The sequence below is a fragment of the Mya arenaria genome, chromosome 1, assembly GCF_026914265.1.
Source record: "Mya arenaria isolate MELC-2E11 chromosome 1, ASM2691426v1".
Taxonomy (NCBI): Eukaryota; Metazoa; Mollusca; class Bivalvia; order Myida; family Myidae; genus Mya; species Mya arenaria.
The window spans coordinates 5,399,861-5,422,173 of record NC_069122.1 but is presented as its reverse complement, the minus strand read 5'-3'; the positions used below and the strand labels follow the sequence as shown (position 1 = coordinate 5,422,173).

Here is a 22,313-nt window from a genome sequence, read left to right as displayed (position 1 = left end):
AGCATTATTGAATTGGGAGTACCATGCCTAGGGAACATTGGAATAACAATGAGCATGATTGAATTGGGAGTACCATGCGTCGGGAACATTGGTAGAACAATGAGCATGTGTGAATTGGGAGTACCATGCGTAGGGAACATTGGTAGAATTTGGAGTACCATGCGTAGGGAACAATGAACATGTTTGAATATGGAGTACCATGCGTAGGGAACATTGGTAGAACAATGAGCATTATTTAATTGGGAGTACCATGCCTAGGGAACATTGGAATAACAATGAGCATGATTGAATTGGGAGTACCATGCGTCGGGAACATTGGTAGAACAATGAGCATGTTTAAATTAGGAGTACCATGCGTAAGGAACATTGGAAGAATAATGAGCATGTTTGGATAAGGAGTACCATGCGTAGGGAACATTGGTAGAACAATGAGCATGTTTGAATTGGGAGTACCATGCGTAGGAAACATTGGTAGAACAATGAGCATGTTTGAATAAGGAGTACCATGCGTCGGGAACATTGGTAGAACAATGAGCATGTTTGAATTGGGAGTACTATGCGTCGGGAACATTGGTAGAACAATGAGCATGTTTGAATTGGGAGTACCATGCGTCGGGAACATTGGTAGAACAATGAGCATGTTTGAATTAGGAGTACCATGCGTAGGAAACATTGGTAGAACAATGAGCATGTTTGAATTGGGAGTACCATGCGTCGGGAACATTGGTAGAACAATGAGCATGTTTGAATTGGGAGTACTATGCGTCGGAAACATTGGTAGAACAATGAACATGATTGAATTGGGAATACCATGCGTAGGGAACATTTTTAAAATAATGAGCATGTTTGAATTTGGAGTACCATGCGTCGGGAACATTGGTAGACCAATGAGCATGTTTGAATTGGGAGTACCATGCGTCGGGAACATTGGTAGAACAATGAGCATGTTTAAATTAGGAGTACCATGGGTAGGGGATGGTAAAGCAGTGAGCATGTTTGAATAAGGTGTAACATGCGTAGGAAACATTGGTAGAACAATGAGCATGTTACAATTGTGAGTACCATGCGTAGGAAACATTGGTAGAACAATGAGCATGATTGAATAAGAGTACCATGCGTAGGGAAATTGCTAGAACAATGAACATTATTGAATGGAGAGTACCATGCGTAGGAAACATTGGTAGAACAATGAGCATGATTTAATTAGGAGTACCATGCGTCTGGAACATTGGTAGAACAATGAGCATGTTTGAATTAGGAGTACCATGCGTCTGGAACATTGGTAGAACAATGAGCATGTTTGAATTAGGAGTACCATGCGTCTGGAACATTGGTAGAACAATGAGCATGTTTGAATTAGGAGTACCATGCGTAGGGAACAATGGTAGAACAATGAGCATGTTTGAATTGGGAGTACCATGCGTATGGAACATTGGTAGAATAATGAGCATGTTTGAATTGGTAGTGCCATGCGTAGGAAACATTGGTAGAACAATGAGCATGTTGTAATTGTGAGTACCATGCGCCGGGAACATTGGTAGAACAATGTGCATGTTTGAATTAGGAGTACCATGCGTAGGGAACAATGGTAGAACAATGAGCATGTTTGAATAAGGAGTAGCATGCGTAGGGAACATCGGTAGAACAATGAGCATGATTGAATTGGAAGTGCCATCAGTAACGGAATATTTATATAATGCATATGGAATGCATATGAGTACCGCATATATTTTTGCATTGGTATAATTGATGCATCGTTTATACTTCGTATACCCAGCACTTATTTGCGAGAGTGAACACGTTTGCGGTCAGAAAATCGAAACAAAAAAATACTGAGTTCTAGTACGCTAAATGCACTATTGATAGACACAGGTGCGTTTGCTTGACCAGCGTTAAGTCGCTCGATTACCTTATTAGTTTTTGGCCGAACAAAATTGAGCGAGCAAGCTAGATATTAGATACTATTCGTTTAAAATCAGGAGCGGGCGATGGTGAGACCAATATATACTATATGATGAATATTTTAAATGATGCTCCAAGTATAAAGCTGTTCATCTCTCAATATTAAGCGTAAGTTAAAAGAATGTCCCATGAGGTAATAAGTATTGTCATAGACTTGGCGAATATAGTAGTTACCGTCTTCCTCAATGAAGCTTCATACAAACGTTGTCAGAAACGATACGCATATGTAAAGAAATTTAGTATATGCTTTCCGGTAGGTTTATAGAGATTTATAAATGAAATCAAAACGATATTCCACTGTTAGAAACATCGAAAATATCAATTCGATAGTTTTCCCAATGCTTTAAAAATTTACCCTGTTTTGCTACTCATTGGAACATCAGCGCGCACATAACTGGGACACAACAGAACGATGTCATTTCCGAGATGACGACACTTGCTCATATTGTTCGACGCGTTAATCTCTTGACTCTGCAATTTAAAGTATTTTATTACCATTTTAGGCATACAATACACGCATTCCGTGAAATATCTCGCACGCTGATATATTTTACGATCTAACACTGAATGTAAGACGTTCCTTAAGACCATCGCGGCGCTCTTCCTTTTAAACGCATGTATAAACAAATCAGTTCGCTTTTGTTTTCTATGTATGACTTTGACTCAACGAGTCGGAATACTCATGTTATGTAAAACAACATTCCTAAATATATTTATTTTTCTTCATACATTTTTAACAAATTAATAACGAACATACAGCAAACAAATCGCGCAAAACAAAAAAAAGATATAAACATGCTATCAGACGAAATCCATGGAATATTTTTACTCTGTTACTGATAATGAATTGTGTGAGAAATGATTTTCCTGGTAATCAAATGAAAACATACATACATTGTCATTTAGGAATAACATTTCTCAACCGGGTACGCCGTTGAACGCACCTGGACGCAAATAAAATGCGTACACTGCTATAGTGTGTATATATTGGGGTGGAACAATCGGAACACCTCGGCCATTATCCATCGAAAACAACCTCAGTTTACAATGTCAAAAATCCTTACATTTAACTACGCTGCAAGTAGATTGCCTTGTAATTTGAATTCAGCAGTCAAACTTGATGGCTGTTGGACTTTGGAATCTTTATAAGAAATAAAATAAAGCTCTTCACTGGCAATCACTTCAAGCTTAGAAACACAACACTCGTTGTTTTCGATGGAAAATGGCCGAAGTTTCACGAATGAAGGATGTAAGTTAATAGATTCTATCCGTGCCTCTCCTTGACGTCACCTAGAACCTTTCCCCGTTAAGCTCTCAATTTATTATTACAATGATAAACAGAGTACATGTATTTATTGATATTCAATCAAAACGTAAAAGAACGAAACCTGTCAAAATGATAGGAGACTTTGAAAATGTCGGTCAGGGGTGGTGAAAAAAATGATGTCACGAAAACAATAAAATAGTTTCCAACAAAAAAGATAGGCTGGAATTTCGCCTATTTTTTACTGGAGAACATCTCTGACCAGTCCACGCTCCGGAACTTGTTGAGCATCCTGTCAAGAATGTAGGCCCGCGTGAGCGCGCGGATCCAAGAGAAACGAGGGGGTTGTTGCATTCCACCAGCCATCATGGGGCCGCCGCCTTGTCCTTTCATCTGGGCCTGCCTTTGCTCGATTAAATACGCCGTCAGGAGTTTATTTACTGGAATATAAAGGGGATATGTATTATACGGTGTACGATAAGGTACCGAATATTCAGGATATGGTACGTATAGTACGGTACTTATTATCATCTAATTCTGCCGCTGCTCTAGTGGATTAACTGAAAACATGACTATGTGGTATAACCGTTATATCAACATGAGCTATACGACATTTAAAAATTGCCATAATTTGGGCCTGCTTGATTAAAGATGCGCATCATCATAGTCGCTACAATGTTTAACGATTTTTGTGTATTAGCAGATCCGATACAATCGGAACATCTCCGCCAGTATCCAACAGGAATTGGCTCAAACTCCGCGCAGTGTTACTTCCCTTTGTAAACAGTACAGTAATCACTGCGATTACTGTACTGCAAGGGAAGTAACACTGCGCGGAGTTTGGAATTGGCTATTTCGAAGCTTGTCGGAGATGGCCGAGTTGTTACGATTGGATACGATATTGATACTTGCTGCTGTGACGTCGTTTTGACGCTTGCAGTGTTTTCAAACCTAGAGAGATACCGTTATTGGTACAAACACTACAAGAAGGGACTTTAAGATTGATAACTGAAAGCATCATAAAATATAAACACTGCTGAAATTTCATTCATTTGATTATAGAAATATGGTTTGCTTTAATTTCAACAATGCGGCATTGCCTCGCAAAACCAATGCGGATATATGTTGTTGTTTTTAAAATCCAACATTTATATCGACGGACACATTCATACTCTAATAAATGAACAGTGTATTATTTTTGCTAGACACACTTGTATATATATTTATATGAAATATATTATTTTGTCCATTTCTAATATATGCTTTTCTTTAAACTTTTGTGTAACAATGTTCAGTGAGATAATAACATTTAAGGCTCTTTTCTTAGTGGGTATGCTATTTTAAGAGCGTGCGTCGTTTCTGCTACACATGCATTTGTCAAGTTCAAACCAACTACTTTTTTCTCTGAACTATGTCTGTTATAATGTGACATATGTTTTACCCATTCAACTATAAAATACATACGTGATGTAATTGTTCTACAAAAAGATGTGCATATTGTAGTATATTCTTAAAACAATGCATGTTGTTTATACTTCAGCACAGAACCTGTTTGTTAACGCATAAACCAGTTTAGGTGCGGCAGAAGTTACAAAATAAGAAATAGAATATCGCTGTGTGAACTTACTCGCACCGCCTCTTTGTTGTGCACCGCCACCTTCAACATCCCCACCCGCGGGCTGTCCTGAGAACAAACCCCCGCCACCGCCGCTGCCACCCTCCCCCGCTTCGCCTCCGGCAGACCCGCCGCCGAACAGTCCACCTGCGGGCTGTCCTGAGAACAGACCCCCGGCGCCGCCACCTCCGCCGCCACCCTCCGCCGCTTCGCCACCGGCAGAACCACCACCGAACATCCTTGCCAATCCACCACCCCCACCACCGCCTTCGGCTGCCTCTCCACCACCGCCACCCCCTCCACCAAACAGTCCCTGGCCGCTCACACAATAGCCCGCCAGTAAAACAAGCAGTCCGAGGGAATAAGCCCGCATCTTGAAGAAAAAAACTATGTATGATTACGATGATAACCTACGATTACGGCAAACAACATTGAAATCAAATATGTTTCTCTTAAATGGTGCCAGAATGTATTATGCATAATTTTAATTTGGTTTAAAAGAATTAACAGTCAAAAATGCAATATTTCATATATTTTGACCTCATCAAAGTCTCCGAGAACCTACCTTTATTTATTTTAGTAAATTCCAAATTTGAACTCAAATATGTTTTCACTCTCTTGTCGCGGATTCTGCTACGGACTAGCTTATCGCACCGTCTTTATATACTGGCCATTCTCTTGAGGTCAGTCCAGAAAAAATGAAAAACGAGCGAAACGGGAGTCATTAGTTTATAGTGTCACCTGGACACAATTATTGTGAAAACAGGGGGCAGGCATACTACTATACACAGTGGGGTGGCATCCGAGGGTGAACGTTGGGGCGGCGGACTGTTCGGTTCATGATATTTAAAAATAACTTAGGAAATATTCTGCCAGGAGCAATGCGCACAAGCTTGGCAACATCTATAATATTCGTTACAGTTTGAAGAAGGAGAGTGTTAAATCGAAACTGCGTAAAATGCGTGTTTTGGGAATCATTTCGTTTTAACATTCAGCTTGCCGTTATTCTGTATTATCGTTAGGTTAATTCTGGTTTCTATAAGGTTTATATTTTTAATTGCAATACATGTAATTGATAATGTTTAGAAAAGTGTGAAGTTAGATATCTTCAACAAACTAGCTTAAACCTCCAGTGAACTCCCATTTCGTTGGCCGTTCCAATACGAGGCTATTTTGATGCATATTTGGCTGTACGTTCAGTGTCTGTTACGCACCAGTCAAATGTAACCACGGCCCCCAGGTCCGATGATATACCGGGGACCGTGTTTTACCTTATAGGTGGCCCCGCAGTGCCGAATGAATGTGCATTCGGAGCTCCTCGGCCATTTTTTTCAAAAAATTTGTTTTTGAAAAAATGGCCGAGGAGTTCCGAATGATGAATGTGGTGGATTATTATTATTTTCGCGCCGAAATTAGTGAGTTTTGGGCTGCTAAATTAGTTGGTACAGGTAGTTTCCATTGAATTATTAAAGTGAACATGAAATGTCTACTAACCAATCCGGTCCGAGTATTTATTTAATTGATATTCGAATCCTTCATAACATAAAAGTTTGTTGCTGTCCAGTGTTGTTTTCATTTGAGTGTATGCTCATATGCTCATCATTTTCGTTCACCAGAGTGATGATGCTATGCGTTAGATTTATCACGATCGAACCTCTGATGAATGAGAATGATGCTCATCTGTGCCATACGTTCTGCTTACCGTGTACTGCCTACTACGTACTTGTATATCGAATTTAAACCAGTTTGAATACCGCGTACCAAAAGCGTGAACATATGGGATTTTAACCTCTTTGACATTGAAAGCAAGAGATTGACCATGGTGGCCGCTCAACATACCGTCCGATTTGCCAAAAGTGTAAGGCGTTTAGTATATCATTGAAGACAGTGAAGAAATCGCATAACCACATAGAAAACGGCAAACAAATCGAAACATATTGAAGAGCCTAAGTAAATGATCATCAATTGGCCATTCCCAAGGAAGTCTTTCGCTATATGTTTTCTTGATAGCCGAATGCAAGGGTCGAAAACCAGTCCCGCACCAGGCATATTACTACTACCTAATGGTTGCTTGAGTACAAATGCACCAACATATTTAGCGAAATGTTTGCACATTTGGTGGCTTAAAAACTATTGTCAACATTAAAGCTCGTGGGTGAACGTTCTACTTAATTCTAATATATAATGAGCTCGAGGCTTTAGTAGTAACTGAAATAGCCATCATCTTAACCTTAACTTCAACTTAACTGCCCAAGTATGTCAAAGGTGGTATATTCATTAGTATGCTTAATTATGTCCAAGATTAATTTGCCGCGAACAGAAATTAACACCCTAATGACAACTGTCTTACACTGACCACGAAACCACAACTTAAGTGTTAAACGCCTGACAATATGATCGCCGAGCTGTGTTATGGAACTCACGAAAACATAACTTAACTTTACTACGTAGATACGCCATGTCTAACACTGGTATGCGTTAAATATCACAGTAGTTTGATTCCCATCAAACTTCTGTGTTAGATATGCGCACTGCACGCCTTTCAAGAGACATTTGTCAACAGCAGACGTCAGTAAGCAGGATTCTGTATAGAGTAAAAAGATACAACATGTGAACTATACGTTTAACGTCACAAGCAAAGAAAAATGTTGCAATTATTAATTAATTAATTAATTAACGATATTAATTGTCACGACCTTCCGAAAGAAGAGTACTGTAACATTTTCCTGATTTTTTTTCATTCCATCGTGGACATAACTCGATAAACATTGTAGCCATAGTCACTGGACTTACTATAACAATGTGCTGTTACCATACCTCGACTTTTTACTCGAAAGTGTTCCTGGCTGAAAACGTCCAAGTCAAATATAAAAAATGGGCTTGATTTTCTATTCATTTTTGTAAAACATTTTTTTTTCTGATCGGATTGATCATATTATTTCGTTCTAAGCAGGACGCACCATGAAGAAGATCAAATACCGTTCTTTTAGCTCATCGGTAGAGCGTTCGCTTCGGGTGCAGAAGGTTCCACTGTCCTACCAAATATGCCGAAATACGTTCAATAATGGTATCAGTTGCTCCTTTGCCTTGGGCTTAGAATCAGAGGGTTGTACTGGGAAAATTATAGAACTCGGTACGGGTTAAAACAACAGGAGCGTTGTCACCCTGGTATGGGTGCGTTACACCGAGTACCAATTATAGAACCAATGAGTCTATTCGAAGAGCTATGGTATCGCACTTGTTCCTTCTGTTGCTTCAACACTGATATTGTCGAAATACATAGATGACTTGGAATTCCACTCACTTTAAACGCATGCCAGAAATTGCGGTCTCTTCAATAACATGTACTTCAGTACTTCGCATTTTAATACACTTATAGTCGTGATTGCACCGTGGGCTTACGCCGTAAGACCATTATAAACTATAAAATCAAACACAATTTATAGCAAGAAAGAACACTTCAAAATAATTCTTTATTAGCAGAAAAAACAGTTAATCACAGCAGTCGGCAAGGACAAAACGATAAACAATAATGAGTTTACAAATATACATGTACAAACATAGAAAATTTAAATATGAAATATATGTGTATATTATAAGTTAGGTAATGTTATAAAAAATGTAGATACCATAAATGAAAATTATATTTTTTATTATGAGAAATTTATAAAATTAAAAAAAATATATTTTGATGTCTTTTTTCTTCAAATTGAAAAAATAAATTAACTTGATAAATATAAAAAAATCATCTTTATTCAAATATCATGAACATGATTTGAAAAGTGAACGGTGGTTGTTATAAAAGAAGAATATGGCTCATTTGTTTGCAAAACTTGATACCTGTATTGAATAAAATGTCTATCTAAACATTCTGAAATAATAAAATTAAGTGTGTAAACATGCTACTTTACTCTAAGATTTAGTTCCTAACTATAACTTATCTAACTGCGAGTATCAATGTGTATAAGCACAGAGTATTTAAATATTAAAACCAACTAAATCTGAAATATGTAACAAAAATGCAATAAACGTTTATAAGCCAAAAAGGATGAAAACTTTTTTTATATATATAACACATAATTGAAGTGGTATTTTGATACCTGGCCCCAATATCACGAAAATACTTAAGTCAAATCTCAAACTCAGTCTCAACTCATCAACACATTACCGGCTACACATCTTCACATAGCATAGCACATAACTGCTCTGATTACACATATATAGTTGAATTAGAACCAATATAATACATTCAGGTTAAGATGCATTGAAAAATTACATGTTGGTGTATAATGAAATCATAACATGTTAAGCCATGAAGTGCATATTCAGGTTAAATAGATACTGATGACTACAGTACATCGAGACCATTAGCAACAACAACGCCATTGTTTGATATACCACCACCCCATTTGGTCACAGTTGTCATCATTAAATTAACAATATGATTGACAATGTAATTATATCCATCGTACCATTTTGTGAAACAAGTTTATCACTAAAAAAATAGAAGCTTTTCTTGCCCTCCACGGCAATACTGGAACATTATTCCATCCCCCATACTTAAGTGTTCTATGATGAAGCAGTCAGGGGAATACAACAATTTCTTTTTAGCATGAAAATAAAAATATTGACCCAGGGGCCAGTTTCATTTATGATCTGAGGCGTTATTTGGTGTCATAGTTTTGTTATTTTCCTATATTATTGTATCAATCAAACTTAAGCCAGTATTTAAGTTGAAAACAAAACTCATATTACGAAAAAAATAACCTGTAACCATCTGTGATCATCCTACAGATTTAAGATGTAAGTTTCAACTAAGATCCTCTAATGGAAGAGGCCCCAGTATCTGTGCTCGTTACTGTTTTGTATCCTATAGTTTGTCTAGATAGACACTATACTTGTTTTGCAAGTTGTTAAGATTGCATGATGATATACATATTTTTATCTTAAAGCTTCACTCTCACAGATTTACAGTTTTTTTTTACTTTTTTTTATTATTTGTCTTGGAATGAGCCAAGTTTTGCAAACTATCTAACAACCAGTGATATAAGACTGCTAACAAAAGATCAGATCACAGGTTTTCATATTTTCATTCAAAAACTAATGTTTTGTGGCTAAAAGCCTTCCCAACGCTTCAAGAAACTGCATAAAACATCAATTTTTGAAAAGAAATATGAAAAGCTGCAATCTGACTTTTTAGTCCCCAGTCTTATATCACTGTATTTCATGCATTTTTCGTTCCGAGACATTAAAATAAAAAACGGTAAAAATGTTCAATCTGTGAGAGTGCAGCTCTAACTGATTTATTAATATGGATAACTCCATAGTTATCTTTGTATATTTGTTATATTCTAAATTTTACTATTTTGCGATTTATAAAGTTGTTTATTGTGAAATGGTATATATTTTGTAAAGTATCTTTATAACATTTTAAATGTTTGTATATAATGATATCTTATGAAACCATGGTATATTTTCCAAAAATACTGTCTCGTGAAAAGAAATCATTCATCGAAACAGAATATTTGCATGAATCTGCTTTAAATACGAGCAATTTCTTAACAATGAATTTATGGATTCAAGTTCTAAGAATTCCTTAAAACATCATGTCAGGTAAATTTTTACAAATATGTTCTATACAGTCCAACCCCGTTGGCACGAACTCCCAGGGACAGGTTGATTTACCTTGAGCCTTGGAAAATTCACGCCAAGTGGGAATGCTTACCTTCAGTATAAAGAAATCGGTTCTTTACATCCAGTTCATTGAGCAAGTGAGTTGAGCCAGCTGGGTTCAACTGTTCATTAATATTTGGGAAAAATCTTTGTGTTGTATTAGAATAAGAAACTTTAGCTTAAACATACAGATACATATATGTATGATTACATACAATTAATACAAATTAGTTGATGCAAAAACTTCGTGCTCTAGTATATGCCGCCTTTTAATGATTTTCATTATATTTTTTCCAGTGGTTTTTAGAAATTTATCAGCGAGATATAATCTTTTCGCTATTTCAAATTAGTTTGTAAATTTGTTCCATTTTGCTCTGAAAATCAAACATAAACCCAAACACAGCTGGGAAAAAATCAATGATGTCAGTTCTAAAATGACATGACTGTATCAACAGTTTTGACATGCTTACAGGTTTTATGCCATTTATTGTAAATTAAATGATTTTTAAGTGTATATAAAAATAGAAAAACTGTTTGTTTTAGTCAGATATCAATAATATTTCTAGTAAACACCAAAAGTTAATATTTTCACTCATGGCTGCACCACTTGGGAAAAATGTTTTCAGTGCTCATTTGATGAAATGTAATCGATATCTCACTTAATCAAATATTGATCCTCTATTCATAAACATTTGAGCATCAGCAGTTGTCATTGAAGTGCTAATGTGTTCATATACACTAGTCAGGGGTATCAGGTTGTCGTTGTTAACTCACGGGAAGGTACAAAACGCTAAATGTATGATTTAAAATACATGTTCCAAGTTTATCTAACAGCCAACTCATATATATCTGTTGATTTTAATAGTCAATTTACAAACTCTTTGTTTTTAGTAGTGGATTGACTGACTGACTACATAATACACTACCATTACAATTAATTTTACTTGTGCATTAAGGGTACCATGTACAAAACACTAAAAGTTTACTACCAGTCTATACACTATATTGTACCAGTCTACACACTAAATTGTACAAATCCACCCACTTAATTGTACCAGTATACACTCTTAGTTGTACCAGTCTACACACTTAATTGTTCTCTTAGATGTACCTGTCTACATCCTAAATTGTACCAGTCTACGCACTTAATTGTACTTTAAGATGTACCAGTCTTCACTCTTAATTGTACCAGTCCACACACTAAACTGTACAAGTAGTTTTTGGCAATCTCTCTTAAGATACCAATGTAATTTTTAAATAGAACCTGCCATTCAACCGAGACTTGTAAAGCAAGAATGAAAGGTACCAGTCTCTAGACTTACTTTCCTGACAACCAAAGAGACTGTTTATTCTTTGCTTCAGCTCTGGACCTCTTAAAAATCAAAACGATGCATTGAAATGCCACTGCTGTTACCAGTAGTCCTGTAAAAAACGGCTTTGAAGCTTTTATTGTTTGTAATAATGTTTGTCTCTTAACATAGAAGTGATAGATTTAGCATTTTGTGAAAATTAATTCAATGTCTGTTTGCTATATTTTGTCTTGTGCCATTCAACTATAATAAGGTTAGTTTCTTCATTTATCCCGCCTTTGTGTGAACAGTTTAATGAACAGTTGTATGATAAGACCAGGTATAATGGATCAATCACATTTATTAGTTTGACTATGTTTCTAAGAAAAATAGTATTTTAGGAGCTATGCCATTATTATTCTCAGCGACTTGCATAAGAACTTGAATCTTGGCCATAACACACATAAAAACGTTAAAGATATGAAGATAAAATTGATTATGGTACACATGTTGCCAAAGACTATACACATTTGTTCTGCAAGGCCCATAACTCTAGCTTTAATAATCATTGAGTTATGCCCCCTTTTGTGGACAGTCATGGGCGTTTGCTCCGCGACGCTCTTGTTTCTTTTGCGGAACATATTAGTACTAATGATATTATGCTTTTAATATGTTTGTTAAATATGTCACTCATTTTTAGATACAACAAATAATTATTGTTATTGGTACTGTTAAAAAAAATGGAAATATGTTAGCTTCATTCTGCTAACATACACTGACTGTGAGTTATAGACATGTGTTCTGACTTATGTACATATTTATATTGAAAGTGATGTTTTAAGGACTGATCATTTCAAGCCATATTAAAATAGTGATCCTGTTGTTTCATTTAATTAAAGTCAAGAATTGTTTCATTACATTAAGGTCAATTTGTTTCATTACATTAAAGTCAAGAACTGTTTCATTACATTAAGGTCAAGTTGTTTCATTACATTTAAGTCAATAATTTTCTATCCTTTTTGCATATTTATTTATTTATTTTGAAAAAAAATCTCAGAATACCGCATACCACATGAAGTATAGTTCATTCTCTTTGCGGAAACATGTAAAATTACATACAAAATATACATACCCATTCATTATTTTGTCATCATTTCATGACTTTATATTGCACAATTAACATTTTGTAAGTTGATCATTTTCTTCTTTAAGGGAAGTCACAAAGTTTAGAATTGTTATCAAAGAATTACCATGGTCCTCTTTTATTTTTAAGCTCATTTTTAAGTGAAAGAATCCAGGTATTGTTAAAGCCTTTGTGTCATCCTTAACTACAACATAAACATAAACCTTGATCATTACTCAAAACACGTTCAAGATATTCACAAAAAATAGTTACATATAAACTGCTGCTTTTACTATTGTTCTGTTATGATTTTTGATAAGCTGATTTAAAACAGACAGGCCTTTTGAGTGCCAGAGAGAAAAACAGACCAGTCTTGAGTGGCTGAGAGAAAACAGACTAAGATTTTGATTGGCTATGAGAAAACAGACCGGCCTTTTATGGCTGAGAGAAAACAGACCAGCTTTTTGATTGGCTGAGAGAAAACAGACCAGCCTTTTGATTGGCTATGAGAAAGCATTGGCCTCAGCTGGCCACACTGTTGTTGTAAATTGATGTTACATATAAAAGTAAGTTATGAATTTATAATTTTATGTGTTAAATCAGTGGCTTTTAAAGTAAATAGTTATTGTTTGCATTGACAGCAAACATCTGCAGTACCCTTTTAGATAGTATTGTCTCTGATGCATTAGTTTTCTTTGTAACATTGCAGCTTTCTTAAACAAATTTATGCATCTGATTTATTTAGTTTGTTAGATATAAACAATTTGAATGTATAAAGTTTATTTAAATGTTATGTGACTGTTTAGAAAGCTTTGTAAAATGGAGCGTGCTTCTATTGGTTAAGTTAGAAAGCTTTAAAAAAGATCATTGTGTTAAATATTGTTGTCATGATGGGTTCTTTAGATATTATCATTACTTATTTATTACATTTTCACTTTTTGTGTCAATTGCAAAGCATGGCAGACACATTCGGGAATGCTTTGTCTGGTCTTTGCGGCGTCAGCATCATACTTGTGTTTAAGAGCGTAAACCTCTGACTTGATGTAAAGACAATGAACTTCGCATGCACATTGGTCATGGTCATCAGATGACCCTATAGGTCAGTAGGTCAAGGTCAACAGATGACCTTAAAGGTCAGTAGGTCAATGTCAACAGATGACCTTATAGGTCAGTAGTTCAAGGTCAACAGATGACTCTATAGGTCAGTAGGTCAAAAGTGAAGGTGATGGTGCCCTTTGCGTTCCCGACAGCTGACAATCTGATTTGTGAAATTCTAAGTCCTGTGTGTTGATCAGTATGTTTGCAGTTCGAAAGTATGCACAAACAAGTGAATGAAAACCAGAGTTGCAGTCTTTAATGATAAGTTTAAGTACTTGTCATCTTATCGTGGACATTTTTGTTTTTAAATGCTTGAAAAAGAATGATATCGTAGTTGCACATTCAAAACATGAAAATTAAGAATCAGTGATCTCTATTCAAATAGCTAGTTAAAAGATATGTTACGAGATCATTGAATATGTTTGTAAACTTTATTTTATTGACATTGCAATATTTCACTGGCCATGTGTTGCATGAACCATGTGTTGTGATGAACATTGTATGATTATATTAACACCATACTATTATTTTGGTTTTACATAAACATGAACGACTGATGCAGTAATGTCTATATGTGAGTGTACGTTGTTGGCAGCTTTCCTAAATGCTTGAACTTCTGGTTATTGTTTTATTTTTGTATGGATATTTTATATATTTGTGTTTCCCATTTTGTAAATAGCTCTCTGTACACACAAGGCAGAAAATAAAAATCGAGAAAAAATTATAATGGTAATTTGTTCTTCTTTCAAATGGGTATGATTGTATATGTATTCAGAACAATGAGCACGTTATAATTGTGAGTTCCATGCGTAGGAAACATTGGTAGAACAATGAGCATGTTATAATTGTGAGTACCAGGCGTAGGAAACATTGGTAGAACAATGAGCATGTTATAATTGTGAGTTCCATGCGTAGGAAACATTGGTAGAACAATGAGCATGTTAGTACCATGCCTAGGAAACTGGTAGAACAATGAGCATGTTTGAATAAGGAGTACCATGCATCGGGAACATTGGTAGAATAATTAGCATGATTGAATTAGGAGTACCATGCATAGGGAACATTGGTAGTATAATGAGCATCATGGAATTGGGGGTACCATACATAGGGAACATTGGTAGAATAATGAGCATGATTGAATTGGGAGTACCATGCATATGGAACATTGGTAGAATAATGAGCATGTTATAATTGTGAGTTCCATGTGTATAAAGCATTGGTAGAGCATGTTTGAATTAGGAGTATCATGCGTAGGGAACATTGGTAAAACAATGAGCATGTTTGAATAAGGAGTACCATGCGTAGTGAACATTGGTAGAACAATGAGCATGTTTGAATTGGGAGTACCATGCATAGTGAACATTGGTAGAACAATGAGCATGTTTGAATTGGGAGTACCATGCATAAGAAACATTGGTAGAACAATGAGCATGTTTGAATAAGGAGTACCATGCGTAGGGAACATTGGTAGAATAATGAGCATGTTTGAATTGGGAGTACCGTGCGTCGGGAACATTGGTAGACCAATGAGCATGTTTGAATTGGGAGTACCATGCGTCGGGAACATTGGTAGAACAATGAGCATGTTTGAATTGGGAGTACCATGCGTCGGGAACATTGGTAGAACAATGAGCATGTTTAAATTGGGAGTACCATGCGTCGGGAACATTGGTAGAACAATGAGCATGTTTGAATTGGGAGTACCATGCGTCGGGAACATTGGTAGAACAATGAGCATGTATGAATTGGGAGTACCATGCGTCGGGAACATTGGTAGACCAATGAGCATGTTTAAATTAGGAGTACCATGCGTCGGGAACATTGGTAGAACAATGAGCATGTTTAAATTAGGAGTACCATGGGTAGGGGACAATGGTAGAACAATGAACATGTTTGAATAAGGTGTAACATGCGTAGGGAACATTGGTAGAACAATGAGCATGATTGAATTGCGAGAACCATGTGTAGGGAACATTGGTAGAACAATGAGCATGTTTGAATTGGGAGTACCATGCGTAGGGAACATTGGTAGAATTTGGAGTACCATGCGTAGGGAACAATGAGCATGTTTGAATATGGAGTACCATGCGTAGGGAACATTAATATAACAACGAGCATGTTTGAATTAGGAGTACCATGCGTAGGGAACATTGGTAGAACAATGAGCATGATTGAATAAGAGTACCATGCGTAGGGAAATTGCTAGAACAATGAACATTATTGAATGGAGAGTACCATGCGTAGGAAACATTGGTAGAACAATGAGCATGATTTAATTAGGAGTACCATGCCTAGGGAACATTGGTAGAACAATGAGCATGTTTGAATTAGGAGTACCATGCGTCTGGAACATTGGTAGAACAATGAGCATGTTTGAATTAGGAGTACCATGCGTAGGGAACAATGGTAGAACAATGAGCATGTTTGAATTGGGAGTACCATGCGTATGGAACATTGGTAGAATAATGAGCATGTTTGAATTGGTAGTGCCATGCGTAGGAAACATTGGTAGAACAATGAGCATGTTGTAATTGTGAGTACCATGCGCCGGGAACATTGGTAGAACAATGTGCATGTTTGAATTAGGAGTACCATGCGTAGGGAACAATGGTAGAACAATGAGCATGTTTGAATAAGGAGTAGCATGCGTAGGGAACATCGGTAGAACAATGAGCATGATTGAATTGGAAGTGCCATCAGTAACGGAATATTTATATAATGCATATGGAATGCATATGAGTACCGCATATATTTTTGCATTGGTATAATTGATGCATCGTTTATACTTCGTAAACCCAGCACTTATTTGCGAGAGTGAACACGTTTGCGGTCAGAAAATCGAAACAAAAAAAACTGAGCTCTAGTTCGCTAAATGCACTCTTTGATAGAAACAGGTGCGTTTGCTTGACCAGCGTTAAGTCGCTCGATTACCTTATTAGTTTTTGGCCGAACAAAATTGAGCGAGCAAGCTAGATATTAGATACTATTCGTTTAAAATAAGAGCGGGCGATAGTGAGACCAATATATACTATATGATGAATATTTTAAATGATGCTCCAAGTATAAAGCTGTTCATCTCTCAATATTAAGCGTAAGTTAAAAGAATGTCCCATGAGGTAATAATTATTGTCATAGACTTGGCGAATATAGTAGTTGCCGTCTTCCTCAATGAAGCTTCATACAAACGTTGTCAGAAACGATACGCATATGTAAAGAAATTTATTATATGCTTTCCGATAGGTTTATAGAGATTTATAAATGAAATCAAAACGATATTTCACTGTTAGAAACATCGAAAATATCAATTCGATAGTTTTCCCAATGCTTTAAAAAATTACCCTGTTTTGCTACTCACTGGAACATCAGCGCGCACATAACTGGGACACAACAGAACGATGTCATTTCCGAGATGACGACACTTGCTCATATTGTTCGACGCGTTAATCTCTTGACTCTGCAATTTAAAGTATTTTATTACCATTTTAGGCATACAATACACGCATTCCGTGAAATATCTCGCACGCTGAAATATTTTACGATCTAACACTGAATGTAAGACGTTCCTTAAGACCATCGCGGCGCTCTTCCTTTTAAACGCATGTATAAACAAATCAGTTCGCTTTTGTTTTCTATGTATGACTTTGACTCAACGAGTCGGAATACTCATGTTATGTAAAACAACATTCCTAAATATATTTATTTTTCTTCATACATTTTTAACAAATTAATAACGAACATACAGCAAACAAATCGCGCAAAACAAAAAAAAGATATAAACATGCTATCAGACGAAATCCATGGAATATTTTTACTCTGTTACTGATAATGAATTGTGTGAGAAATGATTTTCCTGGTAATCAAATGAAAACATACATACATTGTCATTTAGGAATAACATTTCTCAACCGGGTACGCCGTTGAACGCACCTGGACGCAAATAAAATGCGTACACTGCTATAGTGTGTATATATTGGGGTGGAACAATCGGAACACCTCGGCCATTATCCATCGAAAACAACCTCAGTTTACAATGTCAAAAATCCTTACATTTAACTACGCTGCAAGTAGATTGCCTTGTAATTTGAATTCAGCAGTCAAACTTGATGGCTGTTGGACTTTGGAATCTTTATAAGAAATAAAATAAAGCTCTTCACTGGCAATCACTTCAAGCTTAGAAACACAACACTCGTTGTTTTCGATGGAAAATGGCCGAAGTTTCACGAATGAAGGATGTAAGTTAATAGATTCTATCCGTGCCTCTCCTTGACGTCACCTAGAACCTTTCCCCGTTAAGCTCTCAATTTATTATTACAATGATAAACAGAGTACATGTATTTATTGATATTCAATCAAAACGTAAAAGAACGAAACCTGTCAAAATGATAGGAGACTTTGAAAATGTCGGTCAGGGGTGGTGAAAAAATGATGTCACGAAAACAATAAAATAGTTTCCAACAAAAAAGATAGGCTGGAATTTCGCCTATTTTTTACTGGAGAACATCTCTGACCAGTCCACGCTCCGGAACTTGTTGAGCATCCTGTCAAGAATGTAGGCCCGCGTGAGCGCGCGGATCCAAGAGAAACGAGGGGGTTGTTGCATTCCACCAGCCATCATGGGGCCGCCGCCTTGTCCTTTCATCTGGGCCTGCCTTTGCTCGATTAAATACGCCGTCAGGAGTTTATTTACTGGAATATAAAGGGGATATGTATTATACGGTGTACGATAAGGTACCGAATATTCAGGATATGGTACGTATAGTACGGTAATTATTATCATCTAATTCTGCCGCTGCTCTAGTGGATTAACTGAAAACATGACTATGTGCTGCTGCTCTAGTGGATTAACTGAAAACATGACTATGTGGTATAATCGTTATATCAACATGAGCTATACGACATTTAAAAATTGCCATAATTTGGGCCTGCTTGATTAAAGATGCGCATCATCATAGTCACTACAATGTTTAACGATTTTTGTGCATTAGCAGATCCGATACAATCGGAACATCTCCGCCAGTATCCAACAGGAATTGGCTATTTCGAAGCTTGCCGGAGATGGCCGAGTTGTTACGATTGGATACGATATTGATACTTGCTGCTGTGACGTCGTTTTGACGCTTGCAGTGTTTTCAAACCTAGAGAGATACCGTTATTGGTACAAACACTACAAGAAGGGACTTTAAGATTGATAACTGAAAGCATCATAAAATATAAACACTGCTGAAATTTCATTCATTTGATTATAGAAATATGGTTTGCTTTAATTTCAACAATGCGGCATTGCCTCGCAAAACCAATGCGGATATATGTTGTTGTTTTTAAAATCCAAACATTTATATCGACGAACACATTCATACTTTAATAAATGAACAGTGTATTATTTTTGCTAGACACACTTGTATATATATTTATCTGAAATATATTATTTTGTCCATTTCTAATATATGCTTTTCTTTAAACTTTTGTGTAACAATGTTCAGTGAGATAATAACATTTAAAGCTCTTTTCTTAGTGGGTATGCTATTTTAAGAGCGTGCGTCGTTTCTGCTACACATGCATTTGTCAAGTTCAAACCAACTACTTTTTTCTCTGAACTATGTCTGTTATAATGTGACATATGTTTTACCCATTCAACTATAAAATACATACGTGATGTAATTGTTCTACAAAAAGATGTGCATATTGTAGTATATTCTTAAAACAATGCATGTTGTTTATACTTCAGCACAGAACCTGTTTGTTAACGCATGCACCAGTTTAGGTGCGGCAGAAGTTACAAAATAAGAAATGGAATATCGCTGTGTGAACTTACTCGCACCGCCTCTTTGTTGTGCACCGCCACCTTCAGCATCCCCACCCGCGGGCTGTCCTGAGAACAAACCCCCGCCACCGCCGCTGCCACCCTCCCCCGCTTCGCCTCCGGCAGACCCGCGGCCGAACAGTCCACCTGTGGGCTGTCCTGAGAACAGACCCCCGGAGCCGCCACCTCCGCCGCCACCCTCCGCCGCTTCGCCACCGGCAGAACCACCACCGAACATCCTTGCCAATCCACCACCCCCACCACCGCCTTCGGCTGCCTCTCCACCACCGCCACCCCCTCCACCAAACAGTCCCTGGCCGCTCACACAATAGCCCGCCAGTAAAACAAGCAGTCCGAGGGAATAAGCCCGCATCTTGAAGAAAAAAACTATGTATGATTACGATGATAACCTACGATTACGGCAAACAACATTGAAATCAAATATGTTTCTCTTAAATGGTGCCAGAATGTATTATGTATAATTTTAATTTGGTTTAAAAGAATTAACAGTCAAAAATGCAATATTTCATTTATTTTGACCTCATCAAAGTATCCGAGAACCTACCTTTATTTATTTCAGTAAATTCCAAATATGAACTCAAATATGTTTTCACTCTCTTGTCGCGGATTCTGCTACGGACTAGCTTATTGCACCGTCTTTATATACTGGCCATTCTCTTGAGGTCAGTCCAGAAAAAAAAATGAAAAACGAGCGAAACGGGAGTCATTAGTTTATAGTGTCACCTGGACACAATTATTGTGAAAACAGGGGGCATGCATACTACTATACACAGTGGGGTGGCATCCGAGGGTGAACGTTGGGGCGGCGGACTGATCGGTTCATGATATTTAAAAAATAACTTAGGAAATATTCTGCCAGGAGCAATGCGCACAAGCTTGGCAACATCTATAATAGTCGTTACAGTTTGAAGAAGGAGAGTGTTAAATCGAAATTGCGTAAAATGCGTGTTTTGGGAGTCATTTCGTTTTAACATTCAGCTTGCCGTTATTCTGTATTATCGTTAGGTTAATTCTGGTTTCTATAAGGTTTATATTTTTAATTGCAATACATGTAATTGATAATGTTTAGAAAAGTGTGAAGTTAGATATCTTCAACAAACTAGCTTAAACCTCCAGTGAACTCCCATTTCGTTGGCCGTTCCAATACGAGGCTATTTTGATGCATATTTGGCTGTACGTTCAGTGTCTGTTACGCACCAGTCAAATGTAACCACGGCCCCCAGGTCCGATGATATACCGGGGACCGTGTTTTACCTTATAGGTGGCCCCGCCGAATGAATGTGCATTCGGAGCTCCTCGGCCATTTTTTTCAAAAACAACCTCGGATGTATGCCGGTACATCTGTTGAAGTAGTCCGTAATTTTTTGAATAAAAGCATTAATTAAATGTAGTGTTTAAGAGTTGTATTCATTGCTCTCAGTTTAAATTGATTGCCAGTGAAGTGTATTATTGCAAACATAATAACGATTCCCAAGAGTTAAGACATAAATTTTAACTACTAAATAAGATTACTACGCGATCTATTTGCAGCGGACTTAAACGTACCACTTTTTTTAGTATGTAAACCGTCCATATACATCCGAGGTTGTTTTTGAAAAAATGGCCGAGGAGTTCCGAATGATGAATGTGGTGGATTATTATTATTTTCGCGCCGAAATTAGTGAGTTTTGGGCTGCTAAATTAGTTGGTACAGGTAGTTTCCATTGAATTATTAAAGTGAACATGAAATGTCTACTAACCAATCCGGTCCGAGTATTTATTTAATTGATATTCGAATCCTTCATAACATAAAAGTTTGTTGCTGTCCAGTGTTGTTTTCATTTGAGTGTATGCTCATATGCTCATCATTTTCGTTCACCAGAGTGATGATGCTATGCGTTAGATTTATCACGATCGAACCTCTGATGAATGAGAATGATGCTCATCTGTGCCATACGTTCTGCTTACCGTGTACTGCCTACTACGTACTTGTATATCGAATTTAAACCAGTTTGAATACCGCGTACCAAAAGCGTGAACATATGGGATTTTAACCTCTTTGACATTGAAAGCAAGAGATTGACCATGGTGGCCGCTCAACATACCGTCCGATTTGCCAAAAGTGTAAGGCGTTTAGTATATCATTGAAGACAGTGAAGAAATCGCATAACCACATAGAAAACGGCAAACAAATCGAAACATATTGAAGAGTCTAAGTAAATGATCATCAATTGGCCATTCCCAAGGAAGTCTTTCGCTATATGTTTTCTTGATAGCCGAATGCAAGGGTCGAAAACCAGTCCCGCACCTGGCATATTACTACAACTGATTGCTTGAGTACAAATGCACCAACATATTTAGCAAAATGTTTGCACATTTGGTGGCTTAAAAACTATTGTCAACATTAAAGCTCGTGGGTGAACGTTATACTTAATTCTAATATATAATGAGTTCGAGGCTTTAGTAGTAACTAAAATAGTCATTATCTT

The 22,313-nt window shown here is 36.9% G+C and overlaps 1 protein-coding gene across 1 annotated transcript; it reads right to left on the bottom strand.

Moving 5' to 3' along the window:
* Positions 1-18,504: 18,504 nt before the first annotated feature.
* LOC128235723 (uncharacterized) lies at positions 18,505-20,197 on the bottom strand. The gene is made up of 2 exons (XM_052950528.1): positions 19,837-20,197; positions 18,505-18,710 (listed from the first exon to the last, which is right to left on the bottom strand). Exons 1-2 carry the CDS (start codon positions 20,195-20,197, stop codon positions 18,505-18,507), a joined length of 567 nt encoding a protein of 188 aa, XP_052806488.1.
* Positions 20,198-22,313: the final 2,116 nt, after the last annotated feature.

Excerpts from the sequence above, each read along its gene's own strand:
- LOC128235723 (XM_052950528.1), bottom strand. The coding sequence starts at position 20,197 with ATGCGGGCTTATTCCCTCGGACTGCTTGTTTTACTGGCGGGCTATTGT. Across the intron at positions 18,711-19,836 it reads ACAACAAAGAGGCGGTGCGA|TAAATAAACTCCTGACGGCG; the intron begins GTAAGTTCACAC and ends TTTATATTCCAG.